A 22757-nucleotide genomic window follows, 5' to 3' on the forward strand; every position below is an offset into this window, starting at 1 on the left:
CAAACCACCACTCCCTAGTCCACAGTAAAACCATTGAACAAGCGGAAACTGCTGCAGTTGCTAAACTTTGATGCAGCTCTAGGCTATGTGACAAGCACACAATATACTCTGATTCGGAGCCTCAAGAAAAATTGCAGGGATCTTAGGCAATTAGTGGCGTTGCAGTAATCCCCTTTGCCAGAGTTGGAAAAAAGCTTAAGAAAAGAGCACTCAAAATGATCAAGGGCATGGAGCAATTTTGCTATGATTACAGGATTTAGGACATTTTCATCATGAGAAAACAAAAGCAAGAAGACAGAGTAGAAGTTTATAAAAGTGTGCATAGAATTGTAGGTTTGGAGAAGACCACAAGGGCCCTCTAAGAGTCCAGGCTTCCTTAACCTCGGCCCTCCAGATGTTTTGAGACTACAATTCCCATCATCCCTGACCACTGGCCCTGCTAGCTAAGGATCATGGGAGTTGTAGGCCAAAAGCATCTGGAGGGCTAAAGTTGAGGAAGCCTGCTCTAGTCAAACCCCCTGCAGTGCAGGAATCTCAGCTTTAGCATCCATGATAGATGGTTATCCAACCTCTGCTTAAAAACCTCCAAGGAAGGAGAACCCATCAAACTCCCAAGGGAGTCCATTTCCAATGTTGAACAGCTCTTATAGTCAAAAGTTATTCCTGATTGTGGCGTTTGCCTCCTAGGATGGGTCAAGGAAAGGGTTAAAATGGGTGTGATGTGATTGGCCAGTGAGAATGCAAGGGGGGAGTAAAAGATAGAGTGGGAGGTTTTGAAAAGTCAGTTGAGGTTTGTCAGTTGGGAGTTGAGGCTTGGGTGTTGGAGAAGGAAGAGGGTGGAATAGGCAGTGGGTTGGTCGAGTTGTATTGTGAGAGAGTGAGAGGAATTGTTAGGTTCAGGCAGATAGATAGTTGGATTAATCAGTCTGGAGTTGTTAGGAACTAAGTGTAAGAAACTGACAAGAGAAAAATAAACCGAAGCCATACGCTTATTCCTGCATTTAAAAATAAACTTGATTATTTGTTTACGTTAACAACTGTCTGGACTCCGTGTGTCCCCATGAGAAGCGGGGTGGTGGCAGCGAAGAAAGCAACCGCAGTGGTGGCACAGGGTCAATAGACCGGGGGCCCTCTGTGTGATCTCCACACTGATGTTTAGTTGAAATCTCCTTTTTTGTAACTTGAAGCCATTGGTTCGAGTCCCACCCTCCAGAACAGGAGAAAACAAGCTTGCTCCATCTCCCAGGTGACCAGTCCTCGAGATATCTGAAGATGGCTATCGTATCTCCTCTCTGCTTCCCTTTTCCAGGCTAAACGAGCCCAACTCCCTCATCCGTTCCTCCTAAGACTTGGTTTCCAGACTCGATCATCTGGGTTGCCCTCCTCTGCACACATTCCCAGCTTGTCAATATCCTTCTTAAATTGTGGCAACCAGAACTGGACACCGTACTCAAGGTGTGGTCTGCTACAGGCAGAAGCGTAGTACCATTACTTCCAGACACCTGACTTCTGTTGATGCAGCATGGAATAGCTTTGGGATGTTTTCTAGCAGCTTAGGAGTTTTCTTGTGCCCCTTTATATATATATTTTTAATTATAATTTTTGCAAACCTTGGGGTTCTCCCAAGCGTGTTGATACCTCCCCCTCTTCTTTCTCAGTAGCTGTTTTAGCTATGCAGCCATTATAACTCAGCACCCGAGTTCACTATTATATGATTGTCAGTTCACCATGTGGAGATTGCACCTTTAAGCTGAATTGGGGAAACCTCATGGCTTCTCCAACCTGTTTCCATTCCTCCAGTCTTTTCATGAGCCCTGGTGTGTGAAGAGAGTCAAAAGAGCTGCTTCTTCTCTCATTTTTGTCAGAGCTAGGCACCAGATCCTGCCGTCCTTGGGTGCCTGACAAGGCCCACCAGTGAGAGTGGCCCTGCCTCCCCCTTTTTCGCTGTAGGCCTAGCTTCCATTTCAGAATTTCCCCCAATGCCCCGGAACAGTGCTACACTAGGTTTTGTGGGAAATTAAAAGGGCAACCACAATCTAATTGGAGCACTACTGCTCCAAGACCCATAAGTAGAGGTGGCCCACCAGAAGGCAGTTTGCACACAGCCCCTTCCACTGTAGAGGTGATTAGCTGTGCCTTTAAGAATACAGGAAGCTGCCTTCTACAATGTCAGATCAATCTAGCTCAGTAAGGTCAACACTGACTAGTAGCAACTCTCCAGAATTTCAAGAGTTTTCTCCCAACCCTTACCTGGAGATGCCAAGGACTGAGCTGGGGCCTTTGCAATGCAGAGAAGATGCTCTATCACTGAGCAAAGTGAAGGTATCATTGAGCAAATGCAAACCAAAAGTACTCAGAGTGATGTAACTAACACATGGAGATAAGCAGATAGAGGTTTCATGGCACAGCACTATCTAGGCCATATTATTACACTATAAGCTAATCACTCTTTCCCAACATTGGGTCCAGCTCCTTACATCCCTGGCCATCAGCCATGTTAGCTTGGGGTGATGGGAGCTGAATTGGGACAGCAGACTGGGGGAGGATTTTTTAGACCCCCTTTCTCTGTGCTATCTTCCTGCACTCCACCCACTCATTGCCATTTTGAAAGATGGGAAAAACAAGGGAACGTTACGCGTTTCATGTCACATAGTTCATGCCAATCTGAATCTCTTCCACTGGATTATGTGTACATAGGAATTTCACAGAGAACATTTGGAGTTTGTTTAAAATTTTATTTTCTAGCAGACATGTTTACACAAAATTCCCCTTTTAAGTTAGTGATTCATACTTCCTGCAATAAACTATTTTAAGGAGCAGCTTTGGCAAAGAATGGAATGAAACAACCAATAATAATAATAAAAACAAAGCCAAATATATACCACAATCACAGCTGATTTTCAAACCAACACATTTCACCAAAATTGGGGGATGAAAAGGAAAAGGAAAAAAATCCACCAAGTCGTCATTTTCTCAGTGCTTCAAAAAGTGACCTATCTTCACCATCCCTTTTCAAGTCTGTGCAGGTGCCAGAACGAGTTGTCTTGCTAGAGAACAGAGAGCCAGATTTACATGATCCGCAGCCCCTGGATCGAGGACTCTAATGTCTAGAAAAAGAGAGAGAGAGAGAGAGAGAGAGAGAGAGAGAGAGAGAGAGAGAGAGAGAAACGATTAGCCATGGCTGCTGGGGAAGCTGCAGTTCTATGGGAGTGCAGAACAGAATCCTGGGCACAAAATTCAGCTGCGACACTCTGCCGTTATTAAAAAGCAAGGAGGTCAGAATTTCCTAGTCCCTATGAGTAAGAAAATGTGCTCAAAGGCGTGCAGGAAATACCTGCTGAAATTTCAGAACCCATAAAAGGGGGGCAGGAGGGAGAGAATATGAGTAAGACTTTTCTGTGGTTACCAATAGCAAGGGGGCTTCAATGCCTACCTAGCTAGCTCTTTGCCCCTCTACAGTTTTGGGGCAAAATGAAAAAAACACAGAATGTGAGAATTCAGCCTTTTGCGGTGCACAAGTTATTGAGAAGTTTTTTTGTGCAGCCCCGACTACAGCTGCAGTCCTAACCCCACTTTCTTGGGTGTAAGCCCCACTGCATTCAAAAGGACTTACTTCTGAGTAGACATGGTTAGGATAGCACCTTACCACTGCTATTATGATTATTATTTTTTATTATGCTGTCTATTTAAGACATGTTTTTAATGTTGTACACTGCCCTGGGATCTTTTCATAAAGGGCAGTACATAAACCGAATAAATAAAATAATTTTTAAAATAAAAATTCATACGAATTGATGCAAACAGTCACGTCTAATCATCTAAATGAGTCTGCTCGGAGCCGTTGGAGACAACTCAAAAGTGACAAATGTCTGCCATTCAATATAGGAGTCAGTATGCAGTTTAACACGGTCATGGCTTGAGGACTACGGCTGTGCAAAGCCATGGCAGGAAATATTAGCCTCCAGTCCCCCAACTTCAAGTCTTCCTGTCTAGACCCTGGAATCTCAGGAGACGCTGATGAGATAGAGACACCTACTGGGCGGTGAAAGGAAATGACAGGAAGGTTGCACATGCTAAGCAAAATTCATTTAAGGCCCCCCCCCCCCGAATTCAGCACTCTATTGCAAGAACAGGAAACGAGAGAAGAAACACCATGCGCTGTTTTGCACACTTTCCCCCGTGCATGCAGCGCAGCTTTCAGTGACCTTGTGATCCTCCAGCAGCCTGCTGTGTAGGGAAACCAGAGGACCTACATGGGAAGCTGTCTTAATACTGTTTGTCCATCTACTCAGACCGGCAGAGAGACTGCAGAGTATTGGGCAAAGGTGTTCCACATCACTTGCTGTAAGAGATGCCAGGGACTGAACCTGGGACGTTCTGCAGGCAAACCATACTGTGGAATGCACAGTACTTCCAGTTAGAACAGGACATTGGCCTTAACCAGCAGGTTCTTCTATTAAGAACAACTTAAGGAAGTTCATAGTAGGAGTTACATATCCTTTTCTTGCCCCCCCCCCCCCCCCCGCAGCCAGTTGTGACCCTGAAAAACCTCTCTTTGGGGTTGGGGGCCTTCTTGAACCATGTGAAACAGGGTGCATGATAATCATCAAAAATTGGGTGGATGGGAAATTTTTCTTCTATTCATTTCCTTAAATTGATTTCTTAGGATCCAAGGCTTCGCCCCCCCCCATCCTAGCCACAGCTGGATTATTGCAAAAAGCCAAGCAGAGAGGGGATGGAGGACAAACAAAGCACTACCAAAATTCCTAAAAGGGACAGAAATGACCCCGTTTAACAAAATTAGTCTTGAGTAGCACCATCTGCCAAATAAGCCATTTGGGGACAATGCCCCCAAAGTTTGACAACAGTATCCCCAGGTCCCTATTACTAAAACGATTAACCCTAGTGCTGGCCTACAAGATATTAACAAGGTTGCAGGGTGCTAATTTGGTGTGGGCAGTGTTGTCAAAACAGACCTTGAAGTCCCAGATGGTCATTGCTCCATCAATACCAGTGGTGCAGAACTTGCGGCAATCTCGTTTGTCCACCTCATAAATAGACACTTGGCTGCAAGGAGAAAAGGGACAGCTTTAATCCCTGAAGGAGTAAACAGGCTTATTCCAATACACTTAGCAATGGACATTTTGCGCTGTGTTAAACAGAATGCAAATCATTTTTTCCCTTCCTGGTCACAGTGATTGAGTATAACCTTACTGAGCCAGAATGGAGTAGGCAGAATGCATGCAACCTGATAAAAGGATTTCCTCCAGCAGTAACTGCAAAATTACCTGCAGCCACTTTCATGTTAGAGCTACTGATTCAAATATTTATACCCATTTCTATATGAAAAAAATGGCAGCTAACCAAGCTATATTTATAAATGACTAAAAAACATTAATAAACTAATATAAAAGCAATACAAAGGAGAAACAGAAGCCAATTATATTTTAAAAGAAGCATCTAGAAAAAAAACGTGCTGGAATAAAAAATGGTCTTTGCTACCCATGGCTTGTGGAACTCTGATTTTATTGTGGGTTTCACACTTTGCTACTTGCAATGGCACACTTGTGGAGAAATAAAGTACCACAAGGTAGCATCTTCTGTTGATCACTAAATGTAAAGAGGCAATATACCTCTGAGAATCAGTTGAGGTAGAGAAGCTACTGGGGAAGGGATGACATTCAAAGACTATGGAGGATAAAGCTATCAATGGCTACTAGGCTATGTTCTACTACAGTGCAGGAGGCAGCATGCCTCTGAATACCAGTAGCTGGTTAGCACAAGTGGGGAGAGTGCTGTTGCTTGTAGGTTCTGCTTGTAGGCTTCCCCTAAGGCATCTGGTTGGCCACTGTGAAAACAGGAATGCTGGACTACCATGGGCATTTCAGCTGATCTAGCAGCGTTCATCACCTTTTGACATGCGCATCTTGACCTGGAACTTAACATTCTCATGGGGGCTCCTTCCCACATCAGGAATGGCCAAGTTATCTGAAGTGCGGAAGAGCACAGTCCAAGGCTCCTCATGTTACCTGGCAGCGCAGGAAGGAGGGGAGCTGCAATGCTTCTTCCTGTGATGCTGGAATAATACAAGTAACAGACTCTACAAGTTTCAAGGCCAGGTAGGCTGCAGCTTGAGCCCTGTGCCACCTACGTGATGCTGTTCTGATGCAGCGTCTCCAGAGTAGTGTTGCGATCCTCTGTAGTGGCTCTCTTGTCCATGTTGCGGAAACGTTCCATGGCCGAAATATTGCGTTGTATGCTCTGCTTGGGAATGTCCAGCTTGGAGACAAAGGTGAGGGTACCACGGTCGTCACAGTTGAAGAGCATCGGGCAGCAATCATGGCCCTGTAACAAATCAGCAGAATGTGTCTAGCTGCTGCTCCAAACCTACTACCAATTACTTGCTTGGGCTTGGCCACCTTCTTTTAAAAAGCTTAAGTCTTCACTCTAAGGGCAGCTTCAAAGGTTACAACTTTCCTACACAGAAATAACTTCCATGAAGAACGCCCCCACCTCAAACAATAACAACAACAAACCTTCCTGCAGTTCACCAGTGAGGTGTAGAGGTCAGACCAGGACTAGGGGAGACCCAGTTTCAAATCCTCATTTAGCCATGAAGCTCACTTAGTGACTCTGTGCGAGACATTGTCTCTTAGCAGAACTTACTCCACAGGGCTGCTGGGAGGATGAAATGGGTGGGGAACAGCAACATACACCACCTCGAGCTCTTTAAAGGAAAGGCAGACTATAAATAAATCTACCATGTGTTTTGGAAAGTTCTTTGCCCATTATGTATTTGGTCAATGCTTAGGATGCCATAACCAAATTTTGCATGATAGTTCTGGTGACCAAGGAGCAGGTTTTTGTCTACGTTTGAACACAAACTGGATACCATTTTCAATCAATATGGTGGGCTGAACATTTCAAAACTACACTGATTTTAGCCACTGATTCTTTTTGAATGAGAAATGCCACGCACAAGGCTGCTAGTGGAATGATAAATAAACCAACATACATGTATGCATTTCACTGAGGATGCTATGAAGCTATAATTGTTCAAGGTTGCTTAACAAATGGGCTCAACATGTGAATGTGACAAAAATGGCAATGCTTGTTCATTGCACACAAACATATCTACACACATAGTGCCTAGGAAAATCTGAAATTGCTTTAGATTAGGCAATACTGTATCTGTACAATAATCGGGAAGCAATCAAGAAATCAAGGCTTTTGAACAGGGCAACTAGTAAGAAGCATCAACAACGTAACATTAAGTCTTTGCAACGATAGTTGTCCCTAAAAAAAATGATGCAAGTCAAAGACAGAAGGCACTTACAGCAGCAACCACACTGTTCTCCGAGACAAACGACACACTCAGCAATGGGAGGAATTCTGTTTTCAGTTGCGAGATCCTAAACCCAAGAAGATCACTTGTTAAAGATGCATCACACAGAAATCTCATAAAAAGTACCCCTCTTACCAGCTGGTTAGGACAGAATCTGGCATTATTACCCAGTTTCATGACTGCCTTGGCTCACTTGGCTAGGCAATTTTGATACCGTTTGTTAAAGTATGAACCAGACAATTAGTTCTGATATTAGGCTGTACATTCATCCCAGTCCCTACTTGTCGTGCATTACAACCAGGATACCAGCTGCCCATGGCCTGGATGGGCCCATAGTTGCTGGACTCCCAACTCCCATCAGCCCCAGCCAGCATGGCCAAACGTCAGGGATGATGGAGCTACAGCATAGCAAATGTGAAGGGCCAAAAGTTCCCCATCCCTGGCCTATAAGTTAAATGTGCTGAGCAAATATACATCAGCGCATTACTGCATGGAAGTAGGAATATTATGATCACCATGTCAAGGAAACTCACCCTAAGATTCTGCTACATTACTTACATCATGTTTTTGGAGGCATCTGCAACCGACACAGTGCTATCATGGCTGACCCAGGCCAGGCGGTTGCCGCTGGCGGAAAAACTGACGCTGTGGACCCAGCCACCACTTCCTGCGCCACCAAATTCAGCCATCAGCTGCCCAAAGGGCATTTTGGATCCCCAGGGTGTGCTGGCCGGTTTCTCATCCACTTCCTTAATGTAAGCTGAAAATACTCTGCAAACAGAGAGGCAGAAGAGGGAATTAGGAGGGGGTGGGTGGGACTCAAGCCTACCTTTGTGCAGAAATGAAATTGCTAATTTCATAGGCAACTCAACTATCAAAGTCAGCAAGCTAGCCTCACGTAAAGCTCTCCCAAAGAAATTAACAGCTGTCTCTGTAAACATTTAACATATTGCAGTGTTTGGTTTAATTTATATTTCTTATTAATAGCTATATAAATGAGGTATGTCTACTAAGATAATTAGAGGCCAAGTAGAGAGGCAGAGTGCAAGCAGCGGGCCACAGGAAGGCTGACATGTGACACTAAAACAGGCAGACTCCCTAACCCAGGGGCTGTAGTGCCAAAGAGAAAACTGCAGAAGAGGTGCCAGCTTGTGCATGGGGTGTGGTGCTATGGTTGCAGTTCCACCTCCACAGGTCCCATTGTTCCATTTTGGTATGGGAGCGATCAAGATGTAAACTGATACATTCCCAATCTGGATTATGGACATCAACTACACAAACTCAACATGGCTGACACTCACCAACCCTTTCACACCCGGAAGTGAATTCAGAAAAGGCATGTGCGACAGTTCCCACTTTGAGCATGAACTCCTATTGTTTACATCTGCAGCACAGAATTGCTCTGGACATCGCAAGAGCAGTACCTGTCAAAGTAGGTTGACCTGATGGCTGCCATGTCGGCGTACTCTTTGCCATATACTGGAATACTTATTATCCGAACCCTTCTCCCAAATTTGGTCACCTTTTCACTGCTGCCTCTTGCTGCAGTCTTCCCATCTGCTGCTGACAGAGCCATTGGACATGCAGGGTGTTAAAGAGCTGCTGCTAATCAGTTTGAACCGTCACCCAAATCCACTTCCAAAAGTGCTTTGCATTCTCTCACCTGCATTTGAAGTCACAGGATCCAGCTGCAAGCAAAACATTGTTGGGGTGCCAATCTAGGCTAAGGACAGTGGAGCGAATGGGCTTCTTAATGTGCTTGCTCACCCACCTGGAGGGGAGGAGAAAAATCAGTAAGGAACTTGTAATCGTTGCTTCAGCACTAAAACAGCTGTGCAAAAATTTACCGTATTTTCCCGTGTATAACATGACCCCTATTTTTTGGGACTCCAAATAAAGAAATCCCCCATATGCACTATCCGTGTATAAGACGACCCCCAATTTTAAACTTGAAAAAATAGGGGAAAATATAGTCTTATACACGGAAATATACGGTATTTTTTTCACAAATAATGGGCCTTTTAAAGGAGAGCAACTGAACTGTTGAAGTAATTAAGCTTATTCAAGACAGATGTTTTACAGTTAACTTGTTAGCTACCGGCTGCAAAAGTAACATTAGCAAGGTGTTTGAAACTCTTGTCATACTGAAAGTAGCAGAACCCATTTACATTCTCAAGTAAAAGCAACAGAATTGTTTCCATTCTCAAGCATGTAATGAAAGGCTTTGAGCACACAGAGCTACCCTGCAATTTTCTGGCTTGTTGCCATGATGAGATGGATACTCAAAATGGTTTCACACCCTTTAAAATAATGTAGAGGAGAAAAAGATTTAGACACTGAAGCCTCAGAATTTAAGATCTCACTGACAACCAACGAACCAACTAACTAACTGTTAAGCTTGTCACTGCTGAAGCAAGCTGAGGAATGAGAAGCAATCTGCATTAGGCGACTCACCAGTCATTTTCAGACTCAAAGTAGCACACAGATATGAGTCGAGCTCCACTTCCAACAGCAAATTTGTTCTCCAAAGGAGACCACTTCACAAAGGTGGCTGCTCGGTTGATCCTCAGAATCACCAGTGTTGGCTTCCACACTCCGTCCTTCTGACTCCAGACGTAAGCGTTACGGTCAGCACCACAAGTGACAATGCGGTCGCTCTTGGGGGCCCAGTCAATGCCTGCAAGTTTGAATACAGTTTTGTTTCTTTGATGCCACATCTTATTAATCACACACTGCAATCCTACCACCTCCTAGTCATTACATTTTTATTCTGCATTTCTTCCATGATAGAACTCCAGGTGGCTTCCAGACACTTCCGAGTCCTGCTTAGTTTTAGCAAAGTTGCTGAATCAGGTCCCTTTAAGGTGTCCTCAAATCAGGAGCTAGTAATCCACTCCTTTAACTTTAAGTCACCATTTTAAGATCAGTACAGCCTCTGTCTTCAAATCATCCATGGTTAAGTTGGTGTTGTTGTTTTATATATGTAAGTTTATATGATTGCATGCCTGGATTTATGTGATCCAAGGCTAAATTGGAGGCTGAGTCACATAAAAACAGAATGAACAAAGTGCCATGTTTCTTGCTTTGCCAATATCAAATATTTAACCAGAAGAACACCTTTCATATGCTGTAGATTTCAAGTCCATCCTACCTTGGAAGAGTCATGGACAGAAACAATTATGGGAGCATAAAAACCCCACTCAAACTGAACAGAATTAAAGCAAATGTACGGTTAACATACAGCTAAAGTCCTTATTCTTCCACTAGCTGAAATCCAACTTTAAATAGGTCAGCTTCACAATGTTGCTAAAAGTCACAGTGGCTATGACTTTAGTGAGTCTATAACGAAAAGGTGTTTTGCCACTCAGTAACTTCTCTAAGCACACACTGTATTGCTGTTGAATGGCTGGAACTGTTAAGAGAGCACCCATGATCCATTTTTATCATGATGGGACATTTAAGCGAGAAGTGGGAAAGCTTCAAATTTATGGCAATGACAACTTGCTCCAGAAGAAAGGATATGAATAGAACCCTCAAATTCCTGGACAGTATAAACAATCCTGAAATGAACCGGCAACTAATGGGCCTGAAATAACCATCTTACAAACTCCTCTGTTCCTCCTAATCATGTAAGCAAATCCCAATGAAAGGTTTTATTGGGAAATATCTCAGACTGGAGACATTCTCAGAGTTGAAGGTAGTTTGAAAAAAGGATTCCTGGTTGCAATGTGTACAGTAGATTCATCTCTACAAAACAGCTTTATATATTCAACACACTGGCCCACTTTGCATGTAACATGAAGTCAAACGAAGACTTATTGTGCTCCCAGAGAGGGGATTGCGAGCAATTTGCTTGTGCGCCAATCTAAGTCATATTAGTGACCCAGACAAGCTGGAAACCAAGGACAAACCTTGGTTACAGCTTGTGGCTTGTCTGGAAAGAGCTAAACCATGAGCCTGAATAGATGAAAAGATACACCCTCTCCTCTTTGGGAGCCTGCATGTTTACTTGTTCATGCTAAGCCATGGTTTGGTTTTGCATTACATGCTAACAAGGACACTGCAAAGGGTGTTTAAGAAAGGGCAAAAGGAGTCTGTATGGAAAGAGTGATGCCTCTCTCAAACCACTGTCTATAAAAAAACCGCTGGGCCTTTATCAAAGCAGAATTTAGACAACTCCTGCCTCTGGGTTCCAAGAACCACTTCTTTGATTCAAAAACACAAGTTATTGTAGCATCCAGTTCTCCCCCTGCAAATTCAGAGCTCTAGGAGGAGCTTGGTCTCAGCAAAGTACTGTGGTTGCAATACCTGAACAGTTGCAACTTTATTCATGGGCTTTCAAAAATGTTTTACAATGTTTGGTTTTCAACTACATATGACCAATGCAAACAGGGTGTCAAATGACAATGTAAATACGCATATGAAAATGTTTCTGAGCAGGAATGAAGATGAATTATTTGCAACCCTTTGGGGAAAGGGCCAAAGCTCAGGGGAGGAGTAAATCATAGAATCATAGAGTTGGAAGAGACCACAAGGGCCATCGAGTCCAACCCCCTGCCAAGCAGGAAACACCATCAGAGCACTCCTGACATATGGTCGTCAAGCCTCTGCTTAAAGACCTCCAAAGAAGGAGACTCCACCACACTCCTTGGCAGCAAATTCCACTGTCGAACAGCTCTGACTGTCAGGAAGTTCTTCCTAATGTTTAGGTGGAATCTTCTTTCTTGTAGTTTGGAACCATGTTTTTCTTGCTGAAGTTCCCAAGCTTAATCCACAGGTACAGCAGAAAAACCCTTGCTTGAGACCATTGAGCTGTTGCCAATCACCACAGATCGACATGGACTGACGGTCTGAACCAGTAAAAGGCCGCTTTCTGTGTTCCTTTTTCCCTGTCTGCACAGTTCACCCAATATACCATTTCTTACTGGATCCTACCTGCCTTTAGGACTCAAACTGCATCCATTTCTAAGTGCATGCCTGCTATTGCTGCTTGAGCCTTCTAACAACAGATTACCGTATATCAAATGAGAGAATTATATTTATATCTTCCTTAGGATACTAATAGTGAATTCATTCTCCAAGTGGGGATCTTTACTACGTAGACAAACTGGCAGCATCTATGCACAAGACAGAGGAATCAACAGGTTCATGGGAACACCAAGGTTTGCAGACATACAAACACACACACACACACACACACACCAATGTGGACTGAGTACGCTTGGTGGGCAAATGTGCTGTGCATCCCCCCCCCACCTCAAGTCACTGTGCTTTAGAACCTGACCTTTCCAATAGGCGAAAAGATTTCCTCCTTTTTTATTAGAAAGAGAATCCCAAAATAAAAGTCAGGTATAGCTAGTGCAATGGTGCTCTGGGTGATGGAACAAATCCATCTGCCTCAGCAAGATGCTATTTCAGATCTAAAGATAGCCATTTAAATGTGAGTCCTGTACAGCTCTCCCACATCTTCCTGCAGTAGAAACTAAGCCAATACTCTCCCTCTGCACACAACATAAAAGCTCCAAAATGGTTCCTTGTGATAAATTATTACAGTGCAGAGCTCCTTCACCAACGCTATATTTCTATCAGCCTCTTTATACCTACTGTGCCAAATCCTTCCCTTCAAGAAGCTCAGGGTTGCTTATGTGGGCATATACCATTTCTGTGTCACAATAATCCTTGGAGGGAGGTTAGCCTATGTTACAATATGCAGAATCGTGGCACAACAAAGATGTACAAAAACTGCACGAAATGCATTAACAATGCATGCCAATGAAAGCCAGGTTGTTTTAAAACACAAATTTAAACTCAGATATCACAGAATATTAAGGTTAAGGTTTCATGTACAGTAAACAGACATCTTTTAATTGCATGTTTTGTATTATCTTTTCACTTATCAGTTTTCCTTGAATGCTAAGGAGAGTTAAGGAGGCAGCATAGTGTTGGATTCTCTTGCTGCTAAAATGGCTTCCTAGAGAACAAGAGTTACTATAACCCAATGCTACAGTAGTGCTCATCATTTACTGTCTGATACCACTGCTTCCAGACATGTTTGCTGTTATAGGAATCTGCTGGCCAGCAAGAGTGTTTGATGCACCTGAAAGAGCATCAGAGGTAGCATGGAAGCCCAGCCTCCAATTCAAATATCCCTCAGGGAGAAGCAGGTGTCTAGATAAACAGGCAGGGATAGAGTCTAATGTGAAAAATGACAGTAGCTGCGGAAGTGCACATCTGCATTCTAGGTATGCAAGGTATTCTTCCACAGCATCTTAAGTATTTACAAAATATACATGCTGCTTTTCAACTTCCATTCACAAAGTGGCACACACAAGAAATTTAAAATAGTTCATAAGAACAACTGAAACAAACTTTTACTTTGGAATGGGGTACAAATCCATGAAAATAACTCCCGGTCCCCAGGCAAAACCCTTTTTGACAGCCATTGATAAGTGTTTCTAAGAGAATCACCTGGATGGACATAGCTAAAATCACAGCATGGCAACTGTATTGTTTTATTCAAAATGAGAAGAAGCAATTAAACAGGTTGACTTCCTCACTAGATGCGGTTGACTCTTGCAATATTCAAAGGCCCAATATTCAAAGCTGCAGCTGACAATTCTCTTACCTGTGATGTGTCCATTGTGCTCTTTGAGCTCATGAGCTTTCACCCACTGGTTCCCACTCTTCTTATAGATGTGAACTTCATGATTATTAGGGCTAATGGCAATCTCTGCCAAGAGGATGAATTGATTAGTATAAGAAATATTTCTATTTTTAAGAAAGAAAGATTCAAAATCATAATCATAGCATATTCATGAAACTTGCGAGGAGTCTTTCCAACAAAAAATGCACTTGGCATAAAAATGGTAAACTGAAAATAGGAAAAATCTAAAGCAATGGCACAGAAGCAGAACCCATAAAATAGCAGAAGCAGAAATATAATCCAGTCACAGGCAAACACAGGCCACCAAATGCCTGTGAGAAAAGGAAGAGTACTTTAAGGGCTCAACTACATGGAGGGGGAAATGACTCAGGGGCTGGACGTTGCAGGTGGTGAAAAGATTAAACAACCTTATTCACTGCTTTTATGGGGAAATGCTCCCCCCCCCTCCTCCAAAAAAGCCTTCCATTGTGATGAAATTACAGGGCACTCGTTTTGATTAGCCCCAATATTAGTGGGCCAAATGAAGACAATCCAAAATCTTTGTACTGAACCTCAGATATTGGCAACATGAGTTTTTTTCAGTAAAGAGTCGTCCAGCTATGTGTATTCTGCAGCCAAGCTGGCTTTTCTGCACCAGTTTATTGTCAGATATGAAGTCACATGAATTAAGACAATACTCACGAGTTCGGTCCCTGTTCCAGGCGTGACAGGTTATTGGCTCTAGTAAGAACTGGTGTAGAGACATTCTGAACAAGGAATGATCTTAAAGCGTCAAGAGGGATGAAGCTGAAAGGAATAAGCAGAAATGCTTTAAATTTGATGTTGCCCACTTTTGTATTCATCCAATACTAAATGCTGCTAAGACAGGAATGTGACCCTTCAGATGTTGCTGGACTCCAACTGCCATCAGTCACAGCCAGCATGGCCAACCATCATTTATGATGGGAGACACAGGTCAACAACATCTGGATAGCTCTGACTACTGCACCCTCACTTGTGCATGTGGTCACTGAGTTTCTAAGTGAACTTAATTCCATCCAAGCTTAAGAAGACAGAATAAGAAACTCACAAGACAACACACATTTACAGGACGTGCCAACTTTTAAATGGGAAACTTATATTGGCATTATTCATTCAGAAACCTCAGTATGCAGAAGCTTAAGTTAGGAGACAAAAGACCTGTCATGAGTAGGGCAGAAAACTAAATGTAGCTTCATAGCCAGCATATTCCACTGAGCGACTGCATCTTAAAAGGTAAGAAAACTGAATCATCTTAATGTGTATGTCAAATCAATGACTCCTATGGCTTGGAATGTACACAGAAACCACAGCATAATGGGTGCAACAATTAAGTCATCTAAAATTATCAAAATTTGCAGCTCCCCACCCCAACCAACCTACACTTCTGCACAACTACATCACTATTCTCCCAAGGGTTACCCACACTTTGAGGAACCACTTTTCCATCATATGCATTGAAGGAAAACACTAATGCTATCATCCACATCCACGCCCACTGGCTGCTAGACAAAGGTGCCGAGCAAAGTAAAAATCCAGGCAAAGACAAAAACAAATGAAAGCAAAGAGAAACTCAATTATAAATCAACTTTTAAAAAGAAAAAAGAAAGGCCCTAACAGTTCATCACCTGCAATGGAATCACAGAAGCACCAAAATACCAAGCCAAAATATACTGCTTTTAAAGCTACTGTAATTATTTCCAGTTAAAGATACAGTGGTGCCCCGCAAGACGAACGCCTCGCAAGACGGAAAACCCGCTGGACGAAAGGGTTTTCCGTTTTGGAGGCGCTTCGCAAAACAAATTTCCCTATGGGCTTGCTTCGCAAGATGAAATGTTTTGCGAGTTCCTGCAGGTTTTTCCCCCTTTCCCCCCCTTTCCCTAAGCCGCTAATCCGCTTATCAGCTGATCCGCTGATAAGCCGCTTATCAGCTGATCCGCTAAAAGCCGCTAAACCGCTAATAGCGCTAATCCGCTAAGCTGTCAATGGGCTTGCTTCGCAAGACGAAAAAACGGCTAGACGAAGAGACTAGCGGAACGGATTAATTTCGTCTTGTGAGGCACCACTGTATAGTTTTTCCAAATCACCTTAGTGCTGGTTGGAAATTGCTGGGTGATTTGGACATTCAGCTGCTCCCTCCTTTTTCTTACCTTTGGGGGGGGGAGTCACTAGGGCAAACTAACTGCAGTGAAGTAACAAAGGTGAACATAAAGCTCAGTTCACCTGCATTCCCCTTTTTGATGCTAATACCAGATAAATACACCCTGTTTAGTTTGTTAGTCATGGTGCAGCTATAGCAGCAAAACCGGACGCCTTCATCTGCCCCACCTGCAATTAAACATGTACCTCCCATATCAGTCTCTACAGCCACAGCAGGTGCTGTAACTCTCCAATGGTTTGACTTCACCCCTGAAAGTGCACTCCTCCATTGTCTCTGCAGACAGATGCCACAAACAACACCTAACTGAGGCCAATCTCTAGGCAACTCACAATCAATCAAGCTCGGGGCATAAAAAATATTGAAAGCAAAAAATATTGAAAACCACCACAATGAAAATTTAAACAATTGGCTGGATATACAAAGCATAAAACACCAGCTTCCTGGGGTGGAGGCAGAGAAACATATCTGCAACCCAGAATGGCAGTAACATAAAGCCTTGACCCAAGTGGATGAAACTCCAGCAAATGTCTGGGTGAAGAGGAAGGTGTTAATCTGGTGTCAAAAAGATGTCAGTGTCACCACCTGGGGCAGAATGCAAAAGGCAAAAGAATGCAAAAGATGGTGATAACCAAAAAAGTACTCTTCCTTGTTGCCACACAGATGTGTTGCTTTCCATATCTCACAAATCTCACCTCCACCAACATTATGAGATTTTTAAAATCCAAGCTCATCTCACCACAATACCAGCTATCCAAATCAGGATTTTTATATTACTTCCTAATGAAGATGGGCTTCAGCTGGGAAGAAATGCCACTGGGGGAGGTGGGAGCTTAGGGGTTTTTATTTGGAGTGGAAATTGACGTGGAAGCTTTTCTGAACATGGTAAACATGCATAACATTGACAACAGTTGAAGTGTAAGGTACAAATCAGTTCACTAAAAATTCCGTCACAGTAAGAATCTATTGTAGATCGCTTTATTTCATAAATTTATACACTGCTTGATTCTCAAAGTAGTTTACAAAAAGAATAGAATAAAATTACTGATAAAAACAGCTATGTAAAACATTCCAAAAAAAAAGTCAGTGATAAACTAAAAAGAGACTAAACCACACATCAACATTCTATGTATCTTTTAACAGGTGCCAAAAAGACTACAGTGAAGGTGACTCGCCTGTTCTCAATAGGCAGGGAGTTCCAAAGTGTGGACGCTTCTACACTTAAAATATAAAATTCTTACAAATGCGGAACAGCTATTATGTGACACCTGTAACAGTGTCAGTTCCATAGACACTTTGATTTAAAGCTTGGCAAATATTAAGCTGACTCCATTAGCGCCTTTTACTTCTACAAAAATTTGGAAGCCAAAACCCATTCCTCTTAAGACAACCTAGATTTCTTCTCAAACAGGAAATAAAGAGAGAAGTTCTTTGTCTTCTTACTAAGACCATTCAGCTCTTCCAATCACAACAATGAACACAATCCCTGCATTAGAAGGACATTGTGATGATGCTGAAACAAAGGCTGCCCTCCACCTTTGGCACCCTCATCGACAGGGCTGCCATAAAGGGGAGATGCAACGTGCCTGTGCTCAGAGATGCCCAGGTGACGCCGCCCTCCATGTACCTGTTGCAGAAACGGCCATTCACTAGGAAAAAGAACAATGACAAATCAATACATAGTGAACCTCTCAGTTGCCCGTAAGGGCAGACTAGCAGAATGAGAGCCCAGCCTTATTACCTAGTAGGCAGAGGCCAAACAACACCAGGGATGAGAGCAGGAAATGCTACCTGAATCATCCTGGCACTAGAGGGGCAAAGTGTTATTTCTATTCGTCATACTAGACTTGGATGTGACTTTTTCTGTGAGACAATTTCGTAAGCTGCTTCGAGTGTGGCTATGAAGCAAACCCTGTCATATTCAGTGCTGCTTATTCCCAGACATATTTGCAGAGGATCGCAAGCTTTATGCTATCACAGCACTGTTTTGATGTGAACAGGGCTCTGGCCTGCTTCGCGTATTTTGAGATAAATATGCCGTGTTTTGCCGCTTAAGATTATTCCAATATTTTGCATTCTGGGTTGCCTTCTGTCTGCTGTCAGCCGCTTCAGGGCAGGGGCTGAAAATGAAATGAATTAAGGGGTTTTTTTAAAAAAAAAGTGTTTGTTTTGTTTTGTTAGTTTAATGTTAGTGTTTTGTTAGTGTAATGTAGTGGTTTTTTGTATTGTATTGTATGGTTTTTCTTTTTTGTAGTGTCTAAATTGTTGAAAAAGGCAATAAATATTTTTTTTAAAAAAATGAATTAAGGGTTTGCTGTGAAGGGGGGGACGGGGGGGGGCAGAGAACGAATATACACCTTGCAGTGAGGTCAATGGAAAAAGCAGCAGGAAATGCATAAGAATTCAATGCAATAAAATAAACATGATAAATACATACAGATTCATTTACTAATTTATTAATTTATTATTATTGCAGCATTGTTTTAATGGACGCATAATAGCCTGGCAACCCCCTACCCCCAATTACTGTTCCCATAATGGGGTGGGGAGAAGGGCCTAGGAGGTTATCTCCCCCCCCCCACCCCCACCCCAATTTCCCCACAGCCCAAAGGAGGCGCCCCCCCCTTTAATTAGGATGAAGGGAAGAGGGAAACCAAAGGAAATTAACCCCTTCTTCCCCTTTCACTCACCGTCCGGGCCTGAGGAAAGCGGCGGGGTGCGGGGGCCGGGGGCGGCTCGCGGACTCTGGCCAGTCAACGCGACTCCGCTCCGAGCGGCGCTCTCTGAGGGAATGCGAGGAAGGCGCGGCCGCCAAGCAAGGGCCCGGCTCCGTCACAGGCCCGGCCCCCGCGCGCCTGCGCAACGCGCTCCCGGAGCGCCTCTCTCGGAAGGCGCATGCGTCACCAACGGTCGACGGAGCGGCCTCGCTCGCTCACGGCGCCTGCGCTGGGTGTTGGGTTCGGACAAGGTTGGAAGCCCTGGCTGCATTCACTTACTGCGCCTGCGCCGAGGCGCTGCCGTGGGAAAGAGGCAACCAAGCAAGTCAAGCAAGCCGGCTCCCTTGGAAGAGGCGGGTCTTTCACTGCGCCTGCGCAGTTAGGAGTAGGTGGTTCGGAAAGCGCTTCCTCGTAGTGCGCTTGCACCCGCTCCGCACGTGAAGACTGTGGAACTCCCTGCCTCTTGATATCAGACGCCTTCACTGTATTTTTTTTGGCGCCTGCTGAAAACATTCTTGTTTAGATAAGCCTATCTAGAAGTTCGGAAAGGTGGTAGGTGTTTTAATTTGTTTTTACTCTGTTTTATTGTTTTACTATGTTTTATTTATACTGTAAACCTCCCAGAGTGGCTGCGGAAGCCCAAATGGGCGGGGTAGAAATATTATTATTATTATTATTAATTTACACTTTGTATGTTTTGAAATCTGGTTGTAAACTTTTTAGTAATAATTCTATACTTCTTTTTCTGTAAAACACGGAGTCCCCCCCCCCAACAAATTGTGACATAAATAAAAGAAAAAGGCAGAGGGGAGAGTTTTTGCTAAAGTGCAGAAAAGAGATGGGGGGGTTGACAAGGAGGCTGGTTAGCTCAGTCCCAGTTGGGTGCAAAATGGGTGGTGTGGCTGCCTGGAGGTGAGGAATGTATCTCATCTCGTTTCTCATACATGTCATGTACAATCTAGTTGAGATTCCTGCATTGCAGGGGTTGGACTAGATGACCCTTGGGTCAACTCATGATAATCTCATGCCCACTTTTCTGGGGGCCTCATTGAACACGGCAGGACATAGGATGAACCTTTGCATTCAGTTCCGTGGGACTTTGGAGTAAACCTGCAAAGGGGCTGCATTACATGGCGGATATCTTGTTGATCAATCCAATCTCTTGATCAGTTCACGGATATCTCAACAGTGTCCTTGACCAGATGGCCACCTTACCCCCCTGCTTAAGCACAGGAGGAGTCAAGGCAGACTGTTTAACTGTTGAATTGCTCTGTCAGTTCAGAAGTTTCTCCTACTTCCCTGCCATCCATTGGGTCTAGTCATGTTTCTCCTAGAACTCTGGACATTTCGCAGGGAAACCAAAATGCTTGTTTGCAAAGCTATTGTACTACCAACCTTATGGTATGCTTGTGAAACATGGACCACCTATAAATGCTATCTCCAGCTCTTCGAAAAATTCCATCAACAGTGTCTCCCAAAAAATTTACACATCACTTGGGAAGACAAGCAAACTAATATCAATGTACTGGAAGAAGCAAAGATCACCAGTGTCAAAGCAATGATTCTTCAACATCAACTTCGTTGGACTGGTCATGTTGTGCGGATGCCTGATTATGGTCTTCCAAAGCAACTACTCTATTCCAAACAATAATGGAAAGTGTAATGTTGGTGGTCAACAAAAGAGGTTTAAAGACAAGGAAAAATTTTAAAAATGTAGTATTGCTGTTGTTTAGTCATTTAGTCGTGTCCGACTCTTTGTGACCCCATGGACCAGAGCACGTCAGGCGCTTCTGTCTTCCACTGCGTCCCACAGTTTGGTCAAACTCATGCTGGTAGCTTTGAGAACACTATCCAACCATCTCGTCCCCTTCTCCTTGTGCCCTCCATCTTTCCCAACATCATCCCAACATTGCTTTTGTTTTTAGTCTCACTCCGAGAAGCGGCAAGGAGAGACGACATGTTTCTTTGTCCTGATTTATGTATAATAAATGCATAGTTTAGTATGTGTCTACAGCCTCAAGCCTCTTCTGTTGTGCAGTTTACAGTGCTGAGTAAAGTGTGCTCAAGTCTGCAAGCTTGAATTGCTGGTGCACATCGGAGCAGAGGTCTTGAATCCCCGCAGCGGCAAGGCTGAGGGGAGACGCTCCAGCTGGGGCTGAGCCAACTGGCCTTTCAACCCCCCCCCCCCGCCCTGATTCCAACAGAAACATGCTAAGAGGAAGGAACGCTTGGCAAATCCACACCGTGATCAACTCCCGCCTGGAAATCAATGTCCCCACTCTGGACAGACATGTGGATCCAGAATTAGCCTCTACTGTCACATTGTTAAAATCAGACAACCTTACTCGGCTATGAGTGATTGCTAAAGAAGAAGAGTTTTCAGATCTTATATACACTTGCTTGGGAGCAAGCCCAACTGAATTTCAGAGCTTACGCCTGCATATAGAATTATGCTGTCTTACATACATTTCATTGGGTGCAAGAACTACTGAATTTAATAAAAGCCTTTGTTTTTAGTGCCCATCCCTGCTCCTAAGCAAGTGCACATAAGGATGGCCATCTTTAATTCTCCAGATAAATCTGCAAAATTGGGCATCGATAGTACACTAGGTGAGAGCATGAATGACTGCCCTGTTTCTGCATTGATTTGTGGCAGAAGGGTTGTTTTTAAAAGGTTTTTACAGATTAAAAGCTTTGCAACTAGGGCAGCTAAAAAATGCATGAACGGAACACAGTGCCATGTGAATACAGTATTATTTTCCAAGTGGTCTTTGTTTGTGTGGAAAGTGAAACACTTCGGAGCGGTATCTCCTCTACTCACCCCAAGCAGGAATATATAATGCAGTAAATCTTACCTGGCCAGAAATATTTTATGGTAACCTCTCAACTTTCCCACTTAGCTTTGTTTCTCTAAGAACAGGGGAGAGGTTGCTGGAATGAAGCGTGGAAAAGATAAATGGTGACATGGATTGGTTGGGTGCAGAGAAATGGTAGGGGGAACCAGCTGGGGAACCCCCAGAGGAAGAAAAATCAGAGCCCTGGGAATGGCGGTGGGACAATGCATGGCCAGAGGGAGGAGGAGGTGGAGGAAGCTGAAGAGATAACAGGGCCTAGTGAGCGGGGAGAGTCTGTCATTCTATATATAGCATCAGGGGGGAAGAACCCCTAAAACAACTTACACTTGGCAAATCACCCTAATTTGGATAGCATTTCCCCTCCCAGAAAATGTTCTCATTCTCGGAAAGCCCGCATAGCTGTATTTATCTCACACTGACTTCTTTCTGAATAGACATGTGAAGCAGGTACAGTGGTACCTTGGTTTTCAAACGCCGCAGAAGCCGAACGTTTTGGTTTTCGAACGCCGAAAACCCAGAAGTAAATGCTTCCGTTTTCAAACGTTCCCCAGAAGTCGAATGGCTTCCGTGTGTGTACATGTCATTTTTTCCTGTTTTCTGCAGACCACCCTTTGTGCCTTGGTTTTCGAACGTTCCAGCAGTCAAACGGTCTTCTGGAACAGACTACACTCGAAAAACCAAGGTACCACTGCATGGGGAATCTCTGGCCTTCCAGATCTTTCTGAGCTAGAACTCCCTTCATCCCTGACTTGCTGGGCTGATGGGAATTGTAGTTCCACAGTGTCTGGTGGGCCAGAGGTTCCCCTTATCTGTAGTATTTTTAAGTATTTTATTTATGTATTTGATGCACCCTTTATTTTGTATCATAAGCTGCCCCGGGCGTTTATTTAAAGGGCGGGATACAAATCAAGAAAAGCAAACAGTTCCTCTCTTCAAAATCATTGCTAAACCAACATATCCATGCGCAGTCGTGGAAAGAAAGAATAAGAGCTCATCAAGG

The 22757-nt window shown here is 43.7% G+C and overlaps 1 protein-coding gene and 1 long non-coding RNA gene across 2 annotated transcripts; one reads left to right on the plus strand and one right to left on the minus strand.

Moving 5' to 3' along the window:
* The first annotated feature begins 59 nt into the window (after window positions 1–59).
* Window positions 60–992, plus strand: LOC309329410. Its single transcript, XR_014151140.1, has 2 exons — window positions 60–770; window positions 807–992. It is a non-coding gene; the product is annotated as an uncharacterized lncRNA (long non-coding RNA).
* A 1722-nt stretch (window positions 993–2714) lies between these two features.
* Window positions 2715–19034, minus strand: ARPC1A (actin related protein 2/3 complex subunit 1A). Its single transcript, XM_081839971.1, has 10 exons — window positions 18876–19034; window positions 14691–14795; window positions 13971–14075; window positions 9800–10022; window positions 9009–9116; window positions 7904–8116; window positions 7337–7412; window positions 6152–6345; window positions 4977–5067; window positions 2715–3107 (listed from the first exon to the last, which is right to left on the minus strand). Exons 2-10 carry the CDS (start codon window positions 14752–14754, stop codon window positions 3069–3071), a joined length of 1113 nt encoding a protein of 370 aa, XP_081696097.1. The 5' UTR covers window positions 14755–14795; window positions 18876–19034; the 3' UTR covers window positions 2715–3068.
* Window positions 19035–22757: the final 3723 nt, after the last annotated feature.

Source organism: Podarcis erhardii (genome assembly GCF_964252035.2).
Source record: "Podarcis erhardii genome assembly, chromosome: 14".
NCBI classification, from domain to species: domain Eukaryota; kingdom Metazoa; phylum Chordata; class Lepidosauria; order Squamata; family Lacertidae; genus Podarcis; species Podarcis erhardii.